The sequence below is a fragment of the Furipterus horrens genome, unplaced genomic scaffold, assembly GCF_987537825.1.
Source record: "Furipterus horrens unplaced genomic scaffold, mFurHor1.1.pri manual_scaffold_3, whole genome shotgun sequence".
In the NCBI taxonomy this organism is placed as follows: domain Eukaryota; kingdom Metazoa; phylum Chordata; class Mammalia; order Chiroptera; family Furipteridae; genus Furipterus; species Furipterus horrens.
This window is the reverse complement of record NW_028327173.1, coordinates 34823850-34846137: the sequence shown is the minus strand read 5'-3', so window position 1 is coordinate 34846137 and position 22288 is coordinate 34823850. Positions and strand designations below refer to the sequence as shown.

The 22288-nt window shown below is 34.0% G+C and overlaps 1 protein-coding gene across 1 annotated transcript in view; it reads left to right on the top strand.

The window, feature by feature from the left end:
• FAF1 (Fas associated factor 1) overlaps positions 1-22288 on the top strand; it is a 396465-nt gene that overhangs the window by 187202 nt on the left and 186975 nt on the right. Inside the window, exon 8 of the mRNA XM_090269431.1 lies at positions 17883-17969. Coding sequence (XP_090125557.1) covers positions 17883-17969 — 87 coding nt within the window. The remainder of the gene's footprint in view (positions 1-17882; positions 17970-22288) is intronic.

The window sequence follows — 22288 nt, the reverse complement described above, 5'->3', positions numbered from 1 at the left end:
AAGTCTAAAACATAAGATATGACAGTCCTTTGTGGGTTGTGTGGATTTCTCTAGGATAGCTATTTAGAAATAAAATGAGTGGGTTTAAGGTTATATTCATTTTATTTTGATAGGTATTGACAAATTGCCCTCCTTAGAAAAGCTGTACCTACTTTTTCACCCACCAGCAATATGTGAATATGTATTTTATGTTGTATTCTTATCAATAATGGATTATGTCAATATTTTTAGTTGCTTCCAAGTTGAAAGGTATAAATGTTATTTTGTTTTAGTTTGTATTTCTTTAATTGCTAATGAAGTTAAGCATTTTCATTTCTGTATCTTACTATTTATAGTTTCCAAATCAAGTATAGTGTTTATTGAATTATAAAGTGATTAGTTAATGTACATATAGTAATGGTTGAACTATCTTAGCAGAGATAAAGAGGTGGGAGGGTGGAGTGAGATGTGAAATGAGGAGAAATGCGATTAGACTGAGCAGAGAAGACAGATCCCTCACCACTCACCTCCTGACGTCTTCATCTCAGAATCTGAGTCTCTGGGGGCCCAGCCCCGACTGGACACTCTCCTAGAGAGAGAAGCATCCCTGCACAGTCCCCTGTGCTCACCTGGAGGCCCTCCAGCGCTCAGTGAGAAACCGGGGGCCTCCTCCCCACTCTGCGTGCTTTCATGCCTGCTCTGTGCACACTCGCCTGTTATTGCTCTTTTATGAGAACTTTAGGCAATACTTCAATATACAAACTAACAATTTAAAAACAGAATAAAATAGAAGTATGGACTCTTGAGCTATACTGCCTGGATCAGAATACAGCTTTAACATTTAGTATTATGTTATCTTTGTTAAGTTTTATTTGTGCCTCAGATGCCTCATCTACAGACAAGTAAAGAAAAATTGATTTATACATACAATATAATATTTAGCCTTTTCAAAAAGGAAAAAAATCCTTCCATTGCTACAACATGGATCAACCTGTAAGACATTATGCTAAGTGAGATAGACAGACACAGAAAGACAAATACTACATAATACCACTTAAATGAAGAATCTATAGTCAAATTCATAGAAGCAGAAAGTAGGGTGGTGGTTGTCAGATGTTGGGAGAAGATGGAAATGAGAAGTTATTAGTCTAAGGGTATAAAGTTTTATTTATATAAGATGTAAGTCCTATTGTAAAGATAGTGTATATAGTTACTAATACTGTATGGTATACTTAAAATTTTATCAAGACAATAGATCTTACATTAAATGCTCTTCTCACAAAATGATGGTAATAATAATAAATGAATAGGGTGGCGGGAAGAAGCTTTTGGGGGTGATAGATATGTCTGTGGCATAAATTGTGAGGATGGCTTCACAGACATATGCTTATTTCCAAACCATCAAGTTATATACATTAAATATGTACATTTTTTTTTGTATTTTAATCATACCTTAAGTGGGCAAAAAAAGAAAATTATGAAAATAGTTAATATCTGTAAAGAGCTTAAAATAATGTCTGGTCATAATAAGTACTATTTGAACACCTGATAAATAAATTAGCAACAGCAGACCCTCCATATCACCCTGCCCAGGCTCTGTAGCTTCAGCTTCACTGGAGAGGACACTCCAGCGTCATCGTAAGATGTCGATTTAACACGGGAGGAGACAGATACCGTGTCACTCCCAAGTCGGACTGCACAGCCATTCTCGGCGGTGCAGATAGACTCTTAAGAAGCTACACCATCGTCTCTCGAGACGGACGACTGCCGACGACGAAATAAATTAGTTAAATTAATAAATTTTATTGCATATTGAGTACATGTAATCTTTATTCCACTAGGATCTCAGCAGTTTTAATAAAACTTCATGATACAAAGATTTACTACAGCTCAAGTATTAATGTCTAAGGATCACATCTTGAACATGTTTGTTATAAATATCTTCCAGGGTGATTATTGACTTGAAAAAAATATTTGAAATATTCTTTTTTTTACTGAAATAAGTTAAATGAAAAAGGAGTTAGTTTCATTTTTAAGGTGTTCATAGATTGACCTTCAGAAACTAAGACTTCCATTTGGAGCAATGAGTGATAGTGTGATATGGTACGGAAAACTCACTTAGGTTTTTGAATTTGGAAAACAGTAGGTTCAAATCCACTTCTACCACAAAAGATAGCCATTTCTGTATCCTCAGGGTTGATATGAGCAGGAAATGTAATGTATTCAAAGTTTCGTAGGTCAGTGCCCTGGCATTCAGTAAACGGTAGTTGCAGCTGTTGTAATTGTCTCTTTTCTGGGCTCTCCTGAAGTTTTATTGATATATTTATCATAATAATTATCACACTTCACCATGAATATTTGTTTCTGTGTGTGACCTTCACAGGGCTGTGACTTCCCTGAAGACAAGGATATTGTGTCTCTCTACCTCTGTGTCTCTCCTGCAGAGGGTGCAATTGGAAACTGCAAAACTTCTGTTCGGCTATCAGTTTTGGTCCCAGAATCTTTTAAATTTGAACTGGTTGCCAATATTTTAAAGTTTGGAGGCTTCACGCTTGAATAACAAAACAGGATTCCTGATTTCTGGCTTCTCTCAAAGAATCAGAAAATTCTGGCAGACACCAAACCCCAGATTTTCCGTAGCAAGAATCAGCTTTCCTGGAGTAAGCAGCTGCCTTTTGGATGAGGCATGTTCTCTGGTTTGTCCTCACCTACACACCAGTGTTGCTCCCTCAAAACTTAGGCTGAGTGCCATTTACCCATCGCACTCACTCATTTATGTTTACCTATCTGTCTGCTCTAGATACTTGGATTTGCGAAAGCTGCCCTAAGTGACTATCAGAGTAGAACTTGCATGTCCGCACCAAATGTTTGTTGAATGGTTGAATGAAAGAACCACAAACATATACATGTATAGAAGGTTTACCAGATTTACTTAACATGTACAAGGTGATAAGGGTCTAGCTCTGCTTTAGCAATAGCTATTCCCTTTATCTTTTTCAGTATACAACATAAAGGAGTGGTAGTGTTGGGATGTCAGAGAAGGATGCTCTGAAACAGCTGGCTTACCCTGGATGTGATTGCCAGGCTGCCACAACTTTCAAAAATAGACACCCTCAAATTTATTCAGTGTTGGCATAGTGTCGTGAAACATGACAAAAACTATGATCAAATGCATTTGCCATTTATTTTGGGATTCACAGCAATATATTCCTTTAAGCAGAAACATACAGACAACACCCAACTTGTTTGAAGATAGGATATCTTTGATCAGATTCTCTGAAATACCCCTTTGAGTTACTGTTACTATAAATTTTATTAATTTGTACCTGACAGTAATTTGGGATTTATGATTATTTAGTCTAATTGAACTAATACATGTCTCAAATCTGTGAAGGAAGATTCAGCCAGGTAAGTGAACAGTGTGTGTAACATTTCTTTGGCAACGATTGGGGTGAAGTGGTAATTATCTACTGAAAAAGAATGAAATTTTCTAGGTTTAGTTTATACGGAAGTATTATGGTACAGTAAAAAAGAGAAAGTGCCTCAGAGTCCCATAGATTTCCTTCAGAATTCTATTTCTTCTAATTACATGGAGAGTTTGGACCTTCAGTTGCTTTTGCTGTAAAGAAAGATTAAAAGCTGTATTGAACTTGACGAATTAGACGAATTCTCCTATACATATACGTTTTGGGTTGGCCAAAAAGTCTGTCTAGTTTTTTCCATAAAATAAAAGACACATTTTTCATTTTCACCGATAACAAATGATTTGAGTATTTAGAGTATGTCAGCTATCTCCCGCATGGTATAACATTGATTATTCTCAGTTAATATCTCAATTTGATTGCTATCAACTTCAAATGGTTTACCCGACTGTGGAGTATTGTCCATTGAGAAATCTCTAGTACGAAACTTCTCAAACCATTTTTGACACACTTGATCAATCACAGCACCTTCTCCATACAGTGCACAAATCTTTTTTTGCATTTCAGTTGCGTTTTTACCTTTCTTGAAATAACAAAGCATAATATGCTGACAGTGTTGCTTATTTTCTTCCATCTTCAATATTAAAATGACTACACAAAAATTTACCAATTTTGATAAATTTTTTAAAATGCTCTCTGATATGGCAGTTGTCACAATGTAATCTAACAAAATTGTTTCAAATGATGTTAAAGACAACTAAGAGCTACTAGAGCCATGTTATGGAAAAAACAAACGAACTTTTTGCCCACCCCAATGTGTAAATCACCTGATAAAATTTTTGCATTTCATGTTTTCTCCAACTGGAACCTTTTGGGATTTGTACCTTCTCATTCAGGATATAACCCATCTAAAGTTGAGAATGACTGGTAGAACTCTAATATTACCCTTCATAGAACTCACCTAATTTGAAATTATCTTGTTTATATATTCATTCTCTTTTCTGTCTCCTTCCTCTCCCCACCATACACATACTATAGAACCAATGTAAGCTTCAAGAAGGGTTTCTTGAACACAGGGACACTGATACCAAGACAGTCAATCTGATAATTTAGATGGCTACTAAGTGACTTGTGGGCAGGTAGCGTATATAGTGTGGATACTCTGGACAAAGGGATGAGTCACATCACAGGTGGGACAGAGAGGGACAGTGGGAGATTTCATCACACTATTCAGAACAACATGCAATTTAAAATTTACAAATTATTTCTTTCTCGACTTTTTCATTTAATATTTCCAGTCCATGGTTGACCACAGGTAACTAAAACTGGAATGGGAATCCATGGGTAAGGGCGGACTACTGTAATACAAATAGTACCTTCCTTATAGTAGGCACTTCATATAGATATACACTGACTGGCTGGACAACTGAATGAATGCTGACATATTATTAGCACTTAGTGAATGTACTTGTTAAATTTACAACAGGTTTGTTTATCTGTTGCATATAAGTCCAGTGAGGAATTCTTCCTAGCTCTTTGTAGTAGTACATGATGTGTTTTCTTTGAAAATATTTTTTAATGTCACCCTAATTTTACACAATAGTGAAGAGATGATCTGCTTTTTGTAAGACAGACATGTCTTATATTTAATTCTTAACTCTCTTCTCTGTTTCCATCTACATTTTTTCTTCATTTATTGTTTTATTTACCTTAAAAAATCATATAACAAGTGTATCTGTATTGTAAATAACTATTCACATATTTTATCCTCAAACAGATTGATTTTCTTATGGGAGTGTAGAGGTCTTTCTGTGCTTTGTTGCAATCATTAAAGTGATAGATGCTCGGTAAGAACTTAATGAATAAGGAAGTGAGTTTGAGGTTGGTAGTGGTTATAGCATCCATTACACATGTTTCTTTCTAGCTCTGCTTCAATGAATGCTTTAGGGATCTTGGCCCAAAAAGAAGAAATTAATTTTGAATCATCACTCTCTTAAATTAAAAAACTGCCAGGTGTACAGGTAATGTGATTTTTTATAGTTTCATCTAAGCCATTGTAATTGTACCCTAGTAACCATTTTGTGAATAAGTGAGTTATTAGATCCATTAAGATGGCAGCTATGTTAAAGTTACATTGTTCATTAGACTCTTTTACTATCTTGGATATTTAATAATTATAATGTAGTCTATTATTGATTTTTTCCAGGAAAGTATGGTTTATGTGTATTCTATAATTATTCCTTCAATTTTAGGATACTAAAACATATAGTTCCTAATGATATTTATCAGACTATTTTAACATTATCCAAAGCAATGAAAGTATAAGGGTGAAAGTTAATTAAGCATAATAGTTCTACCTTTATGTCTCAAGGACTATAAAGAAATAAAAATGAGACGAAGCATGTAAGTATATAGTTTTATCAGTGGCATATTTTTATGTTCCTTTGTATTGCCTACTTCCGTAAGTAATCTTAATACACTGCCCATCCAATAGGGTAGTTACTAGCCACATGTTATAATTTAAATTAAAGTTAAATAAAGTCAAAAATTATGTTTCTTAGTCATACTACCTATATTTTAGGTGCTCAGTAGCGACCACATAGGACTAATGGTCACCCTATTGGAGAGGAGAGCTATAGAACATTTCTGTCATCACAGAGAGTTCTAGTAGAGCTGGTAGGTTATCATATACACAATTCCATACCCTTTATTTTACCACATTGTACATGAGATTTTTTGTTTGTCATTTGAAAATGAAGTTAGTATATTCTAGAAATACTACCTTGTTAACATCTTGAAATCTCTTTCCGCCCAAATAGTTGTTTTATCAACTATATATTTAAATGATATTTTTCTTTGTTTTAAAATTTATTAACATAGTTAACACCTGGCATTTTACCATTATTTAAAGCTCTAAATTCTGAGATGAATATAGTTGAAGTAATTCTGCTAGGTGTTATTCACCTTTAAGACAACATTGTGGATGACAGTGTCTCCATGAGCCTCTTACCATATACAATGAAAAAAAAAAAACTTATTAAATGTGATTTTTCTCCCTTTATCTTATTAAGTAAATTATATGGTCCTTTTTTATGGAAGCCTCCATAGTTAGAGATGTAAAACAGCAATTTATTGGTTCTATAGCATGACATAGTTCAGAGCTGAGATTAGAGAAACCCTGTAGAGTTGTTAATACTTGAGGGCATCCCCAACTAGAAAAGTATGTGAATTTAGGCATGGGAGGAAGGAAGGATCTGCTTTAAGTTTAGTGTAGGGTCACTGAATCTTAATGATAGATTAAACAGAGGAGGTAGAATAATGAATAGGGGTATGCAGTGTGTAGCACTAATACCAGAAGTCCATGGTTTGTGGCTGTTTTTTAATGTTCTTTCCCATATGGTTTTGAATAAAGTAGGTTATGGCAGGGATGAGCTAAGGAATAGCTTTGTTAATGAATAAATAGGAGCAATTTTTTAACAGGAGACTTCAGGCAGTTTATTTAGAATGCCTGCTTATTTAATGAATTGTGACTAAAAACATATCTGATCTTAATACATTAAGTAGAGATGCTAAAGTATTTCCTTATATTTTTTAAATAAAATAACTCTTATTTACATTTCAGAGCAGCCCTAATGGTGAGATCCTTGGGTTGGGGTTCTTACTGACTTAATTAAAAGCCAGCTTTATGGAGCTTCTGCGTATTGGCAGCATCTGTCTTTTAGTTAGGGTTTGATGTGCAGTATTGGCCTTTCGTTCACAGTGCCAGTTCACTTTGATAAGCTTTAATTAAATTGTCATTTGGAGTCAGTTTCCAACGCTACCTCCTTTACCTAAAATTAACTAGACACATAATTTTGGTGTCTATCCTCTTATTATAACTTTGCTCTTAGCTCACGCAGGTACTTTCCTGAAGATATCCTCCCTGCTCTCCCACCCTTAATTCCTCAGAAACAGTATGCTGAAAGCTGATCTTGGAAAGTAGCAAGTTTGACTCAGAAAACCTGACCAGACACACTTTTAAATATCTCTCAGTGCTGTTCTTTATAGAAGATTACTTAATATTTCCAAGGTTAAATAGATTGTCTCTGCTGTCTTGTTTAAGTAGAGTGAAGGGAAATGTAACTCTCCTGACTCTAGGGGCCCCAAATGCAAACATTGTCCTAGTTGTTCCCAAACTTTCTCCTTGATGTGGGTGACTTGAATGGTTTATTTTCCCTTGATGAGCCACCTCCCCACCCCCGCCCCACCGCCCCTGCCACTTTAGTATTCATGGCAGACCCTAACACTAAGTCCCTTTGTTGTCTTTGTTTTTTGCATTTTTTTTGTTAACAATAAAAGATAAAATTATAAGAGACCTGATTATAGACTGAGGTTCCATTGCTAATGGTTCCCACCACTTTTTTTAGCATCTCAGAGAAAAGTAAAGGCCTGGATGGCAACAGAAAGTGACAGAGTAAACATAAACATCATGTCTGAGCATCAGTGTGGTGCTACCAGAGTAGGAAAGGATACAGTCTTCATCAAAATATAAAGATGGGTGTGCCAAAGAAGTAAGATTGTCAGCATTTTAAAAAATTTGAAGTTTATTTTAGAAGCAGCAGTCTGTAAGAAAAAAAAATTTTTTTAAGAAATAAAAACAAGTGGATTAGGAATTTTTAGAACCTACAGTACTGTCCTGACTTAGGCGTTAACTACTGAATGACATTTGGGCAAGTTTAATTTTTGTGTGTGTAAAATGTAAAAGGAAACGCAATTCTATAAAAAACAAATTGGCAAGAGTATGGCATTGCCCCACATCTTCCTTCTGAATGCAGTTTTATTTTAGAACTAACAGAGGTTGCAAATAAGACAAATATTTGATTCAGAGTTTCACTTGTCCAAATCAAAAGCATAGAACAAGGGTTGACAAGAGTGCGCAGCTGTTGAGACAGGGAAGGCTGGAATAACAAGGTAGGGCACAGTTGATTTACTGTATATTGGCAAAGTAGCAGGAGCAGGTACATAGTGTGAATGTCTTCGTATTCTTTTATTCCATACAAAACTTTTAACATTAGTAAGGAGTGGAGACTCAGTAGGCATTGGGCAAATTTTGGTAAGAGGAAGCGCCTTTGCCAGCCCCCGCACGGTAAAGTTTATTTACTGTTCTAATTGGTCTCCTTTTACCTTGCTGTATTTTCCTTGAATTTTTTCTTTTTTTTTATCTTGCTATTTCTTTTCCAGCTGTGTGTGACACCAGGAACTGCCCTCTTACTGTGAAGGCAGCATTCAGTTCTTGAAACAATATCAATATCAAGTTGCTATTTGATCTGGCAGTTGTCCTTCCTCTGTAGCACTTAAAAGTACATATTGACAGCCTGTAACTGCTCTTCATTGCCTGTTGTAGTGCAACAGGTGTGAAAAGACCCACTTGATCTCATGACAGAGGTTTCGCTCGTAGTTGGTCACTTAATGCCTGCTGTTCAGGGTAAGTGTAAATGGGCACAGGCCAGGTATCTTGATTAGTGTCATCCTGCTACACCAAGGTATGTCCCCAGTCAGGGCACATACAGGAATCACCTAACGAATGCATAAGTAAGTGAAACAACAAATCGCCATTTCTGTCTTGTCTGTCTGCCTCTCTCATCAATAAATAAAAATTAAAAAAAAATTAGACTCTGGAGTAAGTGTAAAGAGTCTCAGAAAATTCTTACACACTACTATAATAAAAGTGTCAGGCTGAAAAGAATTTTAAAGATAATTATTGCAACCCTTTATTTTACAGAAGAGGAAATCCATTGTAAGAGAAGATATGTCACAGGAATCTAGACTCACAGAACTAAATTAAATCCTAATCTCACCATTCATAAATGGAGTAAACTTAGGTAAATTATTTGTCCCTGAGCCTCAGTTTCCAGATTTGTAAAATGAAGATAATAATACATGTGAAAGGTATTGTGAGGATGATATGCTAACATAAAACGTAGTTCTTGGCTAATAGAAGATGCTCAATAAATGTTCGGTTGCCTTTCTCTTTCCTTTCCATTCCCTTTGTTCAGTATCACTCACTAATTAGGGGCACAGCTCAAATGAAATGACAACTATGTTGTTCTGATTCCAAGTGCATGTCTTTACTTTGAATAAAAACAAAAGTTAAAAAATTTTTCTTATTGCAGAAGTAATAGAAACTTAGAAAAGATACACAGAAAATAAAAATGAGTCATAATCCCATGATATAGGGGGAAAAGATTTTCACATTTGTTATGTATCTTTTTTCTGTGCTACAAATAGTATAAATGCATATGTACATATAATATATATATGTAACTTAATAAGCAGAAAGGTGCATACTTTTATAACCTAGTTTTCTTTAATCATTAACAACTCTCAGTGTTATTAAATATTCTTCTATATCAGGGTCAGGAAACTTTTTCTGTAAAGGCTAGATAATAAGTATTGTAGGCTTTTCAGGCCATACAGTTTCTGTTGCATCTACTCAACTATATCATTATGATAGTGCAAAAAGAAGCCATAGACAGTATATAAACAAATACAACTTTATTACAAAAGCAGACAGCAGACTGGATTGGGTCTCTGAACTGTACTTTGCTGACCCTGGTTCTACATCATCATTTTAATGGCTGCATGGTATTTCATTTATTTATATAGCTATCGTATTATTGGATATTAAGATTGTTCCAAGTTTGCATGCATATGATGATAAACAAGGCTTCAGTGAATATCCTTGTAGCTAAATATTTAGTTTACATGTCTGATTATGTCTGTAAATTTAACTTGCACACTGCTTCTGACATATCAGATTTTTTGGCTACTATAATTCAGGGTTAAAAATAAAAGATTTCTGGCGTACAAGTTTATGTGGCCAATCTTTGAAGTAGTACATAAAATTAAACTTTATAAAATGGTTTTAGGTTAAAGTAAAACTCATAAAGATGTTCTTATTGTTGTAGTTATTTCTAGGGTTGACCTTTGACTTATTGATGTTTTTCTTTGTACAAGGAATCATAAATTGATTACATGACTTTAAAAAGGGAAAATTCAAGAGCATTTATTGAGTGATTGATGTTTTATTCATTGCAGGCAATAAAAAACACTTATCTATTAGGCCATTAAATAGTTGGAAAAACTTTGCTTTTTCACTGTTTATATAAACTATAGAGAGAAACTATTTCCCTCTAGGACAAGGTCTTGACTGATTGACATGAGGTTAACCTCTTACTGTTTTTCCTTTGGGTCTTGTTTCAGCTAGCCTATGAGACACACACACACAAAAGGACAAACATAGTTTCTTTGGTGTTTAGGGGCATTTCTTCAACTCAGTAGATGTATATAGGTGTCTTCCAAGTTTATTTAGTGTGACCAGTAGATCATTTATTATGGATTTGCAGTTTTACTTCAATGTCCAAATATATATTATAGCCAGAAAGTAGTCACACTTAAGCTTACAGCAGAAAAACTGAAGATTAACACAGATTTTTAATGATGAAGGTAATTATTATCAATTAGTTCAGTGCTATGTTGTCTGTAGTGAAGAGGTAGTGCCTTCTCTGATTCATTTCTTAGACTAAAAATGATCCCTATATCATCCAAAAAAATTATACCATTCTAGAAATTCTGTAACAAATCATTAATAATCATATTTATTCTCAAAAAGGACTTGCCACATTAGGCGAGAGTTCAAAGAACTGTAGAATCAGTATACCGAGAGGTGTAGTTACCCAGGAGAGCCTATAATTCATACATCCTAAAACAGGGCTTCTAAAACTTTGGTTTGGTAAGAATTACCTAGACAGCTTGTTAAAACATAGATGTTTGGCCCCAGAGTTTCTGATACACTAGATCTGGAGTATATCCCACTAAATTTTCATAGCTAGTGGTTTCTAGGTGATATTAGTAGGTACCACACTTTGAGAACCACTGTTTTAGAAATATAATTGTTCCATTTTTTAAATTTCAACTTCTGCAACTTCACAATTTCTCTAAACCTTTCCCCCCTAAAATTTAGCATTTTTCCTATTTATGAAATATGCTCAGCCTTACTTATCTATAAACATTATCTTAACACTTTAGGAATTTTTAAAAAATCCAGGCTTAACATTTAATTAAAGTTATAAATTGATTTTAATAAATTTATTTAAATCTGATCTAACTTTGCAATTTATACATCATTTTCACCCATATCAAACTTAGGAGAGGAAATTATAACCACATTTCTAGTGAAAGTGTTAAATCTTATTCTTGGTAGTTTTTCAGGATGGCTAAAACTATTTCCAACTATATGCATTCAAATTAATTTCCATATTTGATTGGCTTTATTGTCATCGTTCTGAGTAATGTCTTAAGATGCTCATTGTCAAATTTCTTTACCAACAAGTGTAATACGTTTAAGTGTGGTATACAAAGCAAAACTTACAGTTGTTGGAATGAAGAATTCTGTTAGTGCCAAAGATGTTTTAAAAGAGTAGGAAACACTAAGTTCAAAGCCTGATTGAAAGCAACTTCAGTTTTATAGTTTTGGTTTTTTTCAAACAACATCTTCATTGTTTCCTGGAAAGATGGTGTTTGGGAAAAAGAAATGTCTCGAGTTAACTGTTTTTATGAAGAGAGAGTTGCTGAATCTTTTAAATGGTTAATGAGAAGAAGTAATAGTTAAACACTTGCGGCATTGATTTCTGATTTGAATTCTCCAACATAGGCCAGCCCTGAGGGAAGGGGGGAGAAAAGCTTGCTAATTAACATTTGATTACTGATGCCACCTTCTCATTCCCTTTGCGCCAAGCCATTCCGGTTTCAAGTGTTTTATTCAGGAAGGATTTTTTAGGAGGATTTTAACTTGCATTTTAGTGAAACAAATCCTTGTGCAACTGCAACTGAGTATACAATTTGTTAAAAAAGAAAAGACCTTAGATATGAAGTATGTATTCAAAACCCAATCTGAATCAGAATGATTGGTTTCTTAACTATAAGCCTTTCAGAGCACCAGTGATTGCTTGGAAACTGGAACTAAGCCTAGTCTTTATGCCTCATTTTGATTTAAACACACACACGCACACACGCACACACACACAGACACACACACACACACACACACACACACAGAGACACACATATACACTTACTTATTTAGTATTGTTATTATTTAGTGAACTCTTGCCCAGAGCATCATTTAGATAGTGTTAAGTACTTGGTGTTCAAAGTTTGATATATTTAAATTTTGGATAAGTTTAGGTTCTAATGTGATCAAAAGATTTTTTCTTCTAAGATTGGTAAGATGTTTGTAGTTTCAGGGTGCTTTTCGTAAAGGTTGTAATTTGCTGTAGTATTAATTTAGAAATTCTAGAAACTAGGGTGCCAATAAAATGATAGCTGTTATAAGCCCATGGCAGTGAAGTATTTTCTATTTTTTGCTATGTTAAAGTGATACATGAAGAATCAGAACCACATTTCAAAATTTTAAGGATACTGAAATAAATTAATAGAACTTTTCAACTATATCACTTAGCTGGTAGTGTTCTGTCAGACATCAGTCTCATGGATAACATTTGATTGATGGAATAGTTATTTGGGAAACCAGTGTGACAGGCTTTATTTTCAAATTAGCTCTCATAAAAGGAAAATATTATTTAGACTTTATTTTTAAAATCTAGACTTTTTACTATAATGAAAGCAGAAACTAGAACTTATTTATCTGACAAAAAATTTCACCATAATCCTTATTATATCTTACTTCTTATTTCTTATATGAAATTATTTGCAATTTTCCTTTTTGATGTGTTGTATTTATGAACTCTACTATTTTTCTTTCGTTTTCTAGCCTTAATGGTTTAAACTTTCCCTCATTATTTGCTGTCTTAGATATTTAGCTCTTCTTTTCCTGTTCCTAGGGCTAACTCCAATATTTTCATAAAATCATAGGATTTAGAGGTTTGAAAATCAGAGGGATTTTGTTTTATTCTCTTTTAGCACTGAGTAAACTGAGTTTCAGAGTGCTTCTACCAACTTACGCACAGTAAAAGCGGGACAAATTTAGGCCAAGACATCTTGTTCTCTGCCTCTCATTATGCTGTACCTCAAACTTTGTGATTTTCTTTTTTATTATCAGAAATTGTTTTCATTTGAATAAATGTTTAACCAACATTTAGATCACAAGGAATGATCTTAACTATAGCTGAAAAAGTCATTTACTAGTTTTATATTTTTGTTTGAAGAGCTACAAAGAACTCATAAGAGGCTAATTCTAAGTCTCAAAACTTAGTTTCACAGAGTAACTTTCTAAGACTTTTTTTCTAAGAAATTCTGATAAAATTTAAAAACCAAAAGTAGTTTGAAAATTTATGGAACTAAGAACTTTGTGGGCGAAGAATATTTTATATGATTTTATAGTGAGCAGGTCATAATAAAGATCTTTTTCCCAGTGTCGTGTTCATCAATGAAATTTCCATGAGGAAACATGAAGTTTGAAGTGGAGATTGTTGCTTAGTTTCTTACACTAATTATAGTGTATAAGTAAATGTTTATTAACAATGAAAAGCAAATAAATCAGTCCATATTAATACTGTACCATTTCAAGTTAATCTGACTTAAGTTTTATTTTAGTTATAACTGTCATCTGAAGCAATTGGGAAGAAATGAAATTCTCTTTTTCAGCAAAGGTAGAAAACAAACTCTGGAGAAATCTATTGTTAGTCTACAACACTCGATGCAAATAAAATATAGTTTGTTAGATAATTTTGATGTTCAGCTGGTAATCAAAGCATTTATTAAATTTCTTCAAAACTAATGGAAACATTTGCATAGTTTAGTGGCCTGAAATCTCATAGATTGGGAGCTTAATGCACAACAAGAATTGAAAAGATTATGAAGAAGGTTCAGCATGATCTTGAGTAAATGCTGGTCAAAGAAAATGTGTAAGACAAAAAGGCCCTTAGGAAATGTTACCCTGTGAAGTGCCACTTGTCCTTAACTGGAACTTAACACAAATCTCTATAAAGATGAAATTGCATCAGAAGTAGCGCATAATGGCAGCTGGTAATGCCAGCTACAGGAACCCACCCTGTGCGTATTTTCTGCCTCTCTCAAGTGCTCTCAAATCTCTCAAATCAATCTGTGGTCTGTCAAATCTCTCTCTCTTCCCCCTCCCTCTCTTCTTCTCCACTTCTTTTTTGTCCTTCTTCTCTCCCTTCTCCCTCCATCCCTCCCTCCCTCCCTCCCTCTCTCTCTCTCTCTCTCTCTCTCTCTCTCTCTCTCTCTCTCTCTCTCTCGTCCCTTCATCCTTCCCTCTCTGAGAGAACTCTGTCCTTCATTGATTTATGATGACCTTAAATTCCTCTGCATCATTTTATATATAGCTGTATTTTGTCTCTCAGGTTCTCTAGAATAGTAGTATTTTTAAAAAGCATCATTTTTACTTTTGCTTCGCATACATTTTGGATTTTTCCTTTCCTGCAGAAATGTAACTTAAAATATTAATTAAAACCATCAATAAAGCTAATGTAATTTTTATATCTCCATTAGTAAAACCTTTGCCCACTTTGTACTTTTGTTACCTCATTACGTGTGTTTCAGTGTTAACTTCTGCCTATGGTTACAGCATTGATAAACATGGAATTATTTTTGAAAGAGTAATTTGTTTTTAAGTTGTTATTTAGTGATTGTGGTTTAATACAAGGTTCTTTTGGCTTAATCTTAGAACCTCTGTGAAGCTATCTTTTCCATTAGAACAATCAAACATTAGCCTAATATGCTTTACTCTGTACCCTCTCAGCCAAGTTCTGTCTGCATTAACCAGTTTATTCTATGACAAGTTTCTTAACAGATGTCATTCTGGGGAGAACAATGAAGCCAAATACTTGTGCAGTGGCTAACATTACTCTAACTTTGATCACTTTTGTTCAGCACATCAGTCTGGCATTGTGCTTTATACCAACATAACACTATAGCCAGAACATGCTTTTCAGGCTTAGAATAGCAAAGGAATGTTATTCAATTCAGTGCAGTTACAAATGGGTTAATGAAAGAAGAAGAATACTGTTTATTTCACAATACCATATTGTTGTGTTTTGGAATTAAGGTGGAATTTAAAGAATCCCCCTCCCAAGTTATGTGTTTATATACTCAACTCGTAGTATTTGTGAATACTCTCCAATACTGGGGTAGCCTTGCTGCAATCTTTCCAACACCTACAAATATTTGTGCTTTTTTTCCCCCACCTCAAAAATAGCTGGTGAAGCTTGGTGTATCTAGACAACATAATTGAAAAATAACTTTAAGAAAGGAATTTTTCTTTTGGCCTTGAGCCAGTCCTAAAGTCTTCTCATACTCCCCTGTTCTTTCCCTTTCTTTTATTAATGCAATGCTTTGGGGTTTATGGAACACCCTTCTCCTTAAAAGCACTACTGTTTAAGCATGGCAAAATAGTCTTAACTAGTGGAAGTGGTCAGAGGTTGTATTTGGTTAAATTGTCGTGTTGATAATGAGTAATGAAAATTTCCAAACTTGAAATGACTGACCATAAACAAAATGCTGCATGGTAGACTGACCATTGCTAAGAACCTCTGAAGAAAAGCTGTTTGTTTGAATTGACTGAGGATCAAGCCGTGCCCCCAAGCTCCTCAGTGCTCATTTACTAAGCCTTTTTTCACAGGTGTACATTAGAGATAAAAATAGATTGAGTTCCGTGTTGTGTTTTTGTTTTTTCCTTTCCCCAGTGAATATATCTCTATTTCAATGGAAAGGTAACTTAGATGTGTTTATGTATAATAAACAGAAATGTGATACAAAATGCTGTAAATGGGCAATATGATATTTTAGACCTCTGCATTTAAAAAAAATGAATGAATACTGCTTGTTTTCCATAGTGAACATACAGGGTAGGGCAGAAAGAGGTTTACAGTTGAGAGTATGCAAAACGTAGTTTATTCTTATATTATTATTTATTAATTGTTGTATTCTTTTCCATATGAATAACTGTAAGCCTCCTTTTGCCCCCCCACCCCCCAACCCCCTGTATTATGTGCAACATTCAATACTAGCTTCATTTGTTACAGTAGGGTAATCCCATAACTCACCTGAAGAGCTAAGGTAAATAATCGCTCCATTCTTAACAATTTGATAATTTATTTTTTTAAATATGGAACTAAATAGAATTTTTGTAACCTATTTTAAAACTGAAGAAAGAGATGCTTCCTAATTAGTGAATAGCATAGAATTTAACCTTCCAACACTTTATTCTGGTAAATTACTTAACCTCGTCTCCCTCCAAAGTGAAAGGTATATTCTGTTGCATGTTGAAAAATAGTTTTTCATCTTTAACAGTATTTAAAATAAAAAGTATCATTATTGTATTTCCTTTTCAGGAAGGGCCTAAGTAGTGTATGAGTTGATGGTTCTCAGTTAATAAATATTCTGTTGAAATGGTTTTAATTTGGGATGATTTCAGAGAAATAATCAACCAGTGCTGCATTATTAAGCTTTTATGGCTTTGAAGCTTACATTAAATAATAAAGAAAACTTCAGGTTTATTCTCTCACCTGCTCCTGCCCCTCCAATCACCTTCTTTCTCCCACATAGAAACTTGAAATATATCAATTGTTTAAAATTATTTTACATCTTGAGTCATTTTTAAAAATTATACAGATTATTGGAATTTATAATTATAGTCTGTGCTAGGTGTGCTATGTACCTGAAGTTTCTTAACTGAGAAAAACGTTTAAGCCATCCAGGAATATATGAAAGCAATTGGCAGTGGGGGAGGGAGGAGTCTCTTTTTTTTTTTTTCAATTACAGTTTATATTTGATATTATTTTATATTAGTTTCAGGTGTATAGCATAGTGGTTGGACAGTCATATACTTTACAAAGTGAACAGCCCCCCATAAGTCTTAGTACCCATCTGACATCATATGCGGTCATTACAATATGATTGACTGTATATTCCCTTTGCTTTACTTTACATCCGCGTGACTATTCTGTAACTCCCAATTTGTACTTCTTAGTCCCCTCACCTTTTTCACCCGTTCTCTCAATCCCCCTCTTCCCCTCTCACAACCATTAGTCTGTTCTTTGCAAATTTCATCTAATCTTTATTGAGAATCTGCTTTTAAATTTGGTTTAGATTTTTTTACAAAACTTTTCTGACTTGTGTTTTTGTAGTTTCAAATTCTTGTTTTGAATATAGAAGAAAACAGAGGAAATACAATATATATTACATAAATTGGCAACTATTCTAAGTCATATGGAAACTCTATTTTTAACAGATGTATTGTTCTATTACAGTTGTCCATTTTTTCCCCCATTGCTCTCCCCTGCCCTGCCCCCCCCCGTCCCCTCTCCTAGTCAGTCGCCACCCTGTTGTCCATGTCCATGGGTCATTTATAGTAGTTCCTTGACTAGACCCTTCTCCTTCTTCCCCCTCTCCTCTGGTCTCTGTCTGTCTGCGCCTTGTGGAAACCCTATTTTTAATTGCACTGTCTCTTTCTTCTTACAGGTAAAAAGAAATGTGTATGACCTTACAAGTATACCCGTTCGCCATCAGTTGTGGGAGGGCTGGCCAACTTCTGCCACAGATGACTCAGTAAGTGACAGTTGACTTACCAGTTTTATGTCCTCCTCTCTCTTTTCCCAATTTCGGTCTAACTGGCGATGATAATAAGCAGAACCAAATGCTTTGACTATTCCATTGAAAAAAATTTTTTAATCAAATAATATGAAATAAGATTTGTAATAATTTGAGCTTACTTGCAGAGTAGATATTATAAGCCAAGTATATCAGTATTCTGTTGATAACATTACAATATCAGTATCAGAAACTTAATGCTGCTTGATTTGACTACATTTTTTCCTTAATCAAAAGAATATATTCGTCTATTACTGATGAAATGTCCTATCACAAAATTATTTTCACAAATTACAGATATCTCAAAGTCAGTCTAATCATTACATATTTAATTTTCAAACTACTTTTCCTATTATACACTTGTACTTTAAAACGTTAATTTTACAGTGACTGTTAATATCCCTCTATTCTCAAATACACTCCTAATTTTCACTATCATAAAAAACTAGAAGAAAATAATTAGTCTGTCATTTTTACCTATTACTACATCTACTTATAATGATTTTTCTGTTATAAATTTTCAAACCTTTCCTACCTCTACCCTATTTCTTGTGATTATGCTTTTCTGAGAGTTAAGTTTTATCGTCTCGGGAGGCCAACTGAAATTACATTATGGCTACTTTTACCTATAATCTTAGCTGTTCTAATCAGATATTCATTGTTTTTTTAAAGTAAAAAGTGAGACTGTTTCAAGAATTCTGATGTTATTAATAAGGCAAAAAAAATGAGACTTCGTTACCATCTTGTAATAAAAACCCAAATAATGATGTAAGAATTGAATTACCTTTTTGTATTTTCTAGTAAATATTATGTTTCTGTCTGGATAATAATTACTACTCTTTCAGCACTGCCATTACACATTTTATTATGAGGGAATTCTTTGTGGAGGACAGAATATTTTTAAATGATTTGTTGATGTAGATGCTACTTGAGTCTAATTATTCCACAGTCTAAACGCTGTCCCTTTTGAAAATGCTTTGTAGATCATTAAACTAAAATAATCAGAAAGTAGCAAAACTTTTTTAAGGAAAAAAAAGGTTATCTATAGGCATTTACATTTATTTCTAAACAACTGATTTTAACATTGATATTATAGTATATCATTAGAATTATTGGCTAGTTGTCCATGGCTAAGGGTAGTGATGTGGTTGTTGGTTTTAGTTTGTTTTTCTTTTTCCCTGTTAGAGTGAGAAATTTGACAGAAAATGTGCTACATTAAATTTTACAAAAAGAGATTAATTTTTATAAACACCTCTTTTTTTACCCAAAGACACTTGAATAAACCAGTAATGATATTAGCATTGTCTAATAAGTACTTCAAGAAATAATAACTTTAATAGAAGATAATTAAAATCTAAGCCTGTCACTTAAAGTTACTGAGCTTTAGTTATATAACTAATTTGCAGTGTTATTATGGGGACTAGCAATAATACGTATCCAGTACCTGGTTCATCGTGGTCACTCAATAAGAGTTAGTTTTATAATTAATATTAACATAACTCAGAAAAGGATCACAGGCAAGAATGAACTGGTTTAAGTAAATGAAATGGTATCTGAGATTGGCTTCAAAATAACCTATGGGAGTCGGGAGTGAGGGGGTAATATAAATAGATTCAGCTTAGCCATCTGTTGATCACTGTTAAAGCTATTATGTGTAAACTATTCTCTAAACTTTTTAAATATATTTGAAAATCTCAGTAATACAAAGTTAAAACAAAAATAATTGTCTGGTTTAAGAGCAAGAACATAAGGTAAAAAAAATCCATAAATGTGGGACTTTATAGAGTTGGAAAAGCCAAAACTGTTCTTTGATCCCACATTGTAGAAACCAGGTTGAAAGGGACTTCTCAGATACAGTTTCCAAGAGTGATAGGCAAATTTAGTGACATATTATAAATTCTTTTGTAGCATAGTGCCTTGCACAATTTAGGTGTTAAATCATTGAATTGTATTGACATAATCTTTTATGATGCTCCCATTTTAATGATCATCATAACATTTATATTATTACCAAGAGTTATTATGTAATTTCATTACTATAGGAAAATAGAAAATCAGCTAAAACTCACTATGTCTAAGACTATAATGCTACCTAGTGCTGTATCTAAGTCACAGCAAACACAAGAGGGAATATCCATTAAGAAGCTTGATTCTTTTTGTCCGATTATTCCTGTTTGCACCTTTTCCCAGAACCTGTGAAATGATGCCTGCCCACACCTCCCAAGAGCAAATGTTGCCATATTGGCAGGATGTTGCCTTGAGCTGCATGATTTGCTACAACAAAGATGTTTAGGGCCAGGCTGTTTTAACTGGTTCCATAGCAGATTCACTAGCTCCACTGCTTGAGTTTTGGCAAAAATGGCTTATAACTGTTGTCTTCTGAGGAGAACCTAGACAAATAAATGTCATGAAAACTTTTGGTCATTAGGACTACAAAAACCTATAAAGCTGGTGTTTGTAATCTATGTTGTTTGGTGTTTTTATACTTATTTAAATTACTCAAGTGGAGGCATCTGCTACAAAACAAGATCGTCCTCACAGCTTGGGGCATGAATTGGGTACAGCTGAGAAATGTCAGCTGTGTAAACAGCCTGAAATGTGTTACCAACAAAAGTATAATTAATTTCTTTCCAAGACAGTGTGCCATAACTTAATACTTAGAATGGTTTAACTTTTCAGAGAAAGCACCTGAACATTTTCTCCCAGTGCCAGAATAGAGAATTGGTTATAAAGGTCATTAAAAGTGAGGTTAGTTTGCACTTTTCCTGCTCAGTTGCAGAGATTTGTGTGGCTTGGAATATAGTATAGTAACTTCAGCTATTAGTGGCTTGCGTGAATTTATGGAAAAGTTTTAAATCAAGAAGTTAATGGATTTGGGATAATGGAAATGTTCTAGATTTAGATTGTGGCAATGGTGATGCAGCCATAAATTTACTAAAAAAAATCATTGAACACTTTAAAAATGAGTATATTTTAAGGCATGTATTATTCAATAAAGCTATTTTTAAAAGAAATTAATGAAGAACTAGATTCAAATACTTTTTTATATTATGTTTGTATGTTGCCTGAGAAATACTTTGCCATAACACAGGATATGTTTTCTTCAGTGTACTTCTCATTAACCCTTGACTTAGCACACAGGACAAAGAAATAAACTTATAATTAGATTCTTGTAACATCTTGAGTCACTTCTCAACCTGATAGACTACAGTCTTTTGGCATTTTCAGCACTACTCAGTGAAGTGAACAATCATTTAAAACTTCGTTGCCCCATCTCTCCTCAGAGATAAAATATTTTCTTTGCCTGTAGTTATACTCTAAGGGGGTATAGGACTGCTTGGATTTTCAATACCTCTTTCAGTTCCTTTTGCACTCTTTTACCAGGGGAGTAGGTATCTAAAGCTTCACCAGTAGGGGAATGTTTTCATGCTGTGACAGTTCAGCTGTGAGAACAAGGAGTTGCAAGTAAGCGAAATCTCATTTTCCACTTTTAACAAGGATGCTCTTGGTTTCCAGAGAGTAGAAATAGTTTTAATACTGTGAATTATGTCTAGATACTTTATTATAATACAGATAGTATGAATACATGTAGTTTATAAAATTCTAGGTTTTAATATGGTTATGCTAGGAGGAAAAATCCTTCAGTTTTTAATGTTTTTGTTGTTGTTGTGTGCTCCCCCCTCCCCCCACTACTTTGAGCTTACTGTTGGTTCTGTCATTGGCTCAGGGATGTTAAATCAGAATTTGAGAAGTTAGGATTTTAAAATCAGAGGTGTTTAAGCATGTGTTATATGAGTCAGAAAACTACTTATTAAATACGTCCATATTAAAGAGATCGCTTCTAAACAGAACCGTTACACAGTGGCTTTTCTATACAATAAAAATAAAGTGAAAACCACACACGCCTTCCTTTTAAAAAAAAAGTAGAAGAGAATTTGTGAATTAAGAGAATGTCATCTACTTTGATCCTTCAGGAGGGGACCATTTTCTTCTGTAACTTCTCCCTGATACATTGTGTTTGGCAGGTGTCAAATTATAGGTATTCTCCTAATACTGGGTCCCTGTCCTCCACTTTACAGGAGCTGCTGTCCAGACACAGAGGCTCACAATTACAATATACTTACTACCCTGTAGTTACCTACTAAGTAAACTCATAAGCCTCCACTATAGTCATTCCATCTATTAATGTAAGGTAAATATTTTGAAGTGCAGAATAAATCACATTCAGCCTTGCTTACTTATCTTCAGTGGCAACCTAGTACTTGCTGATTATGTAT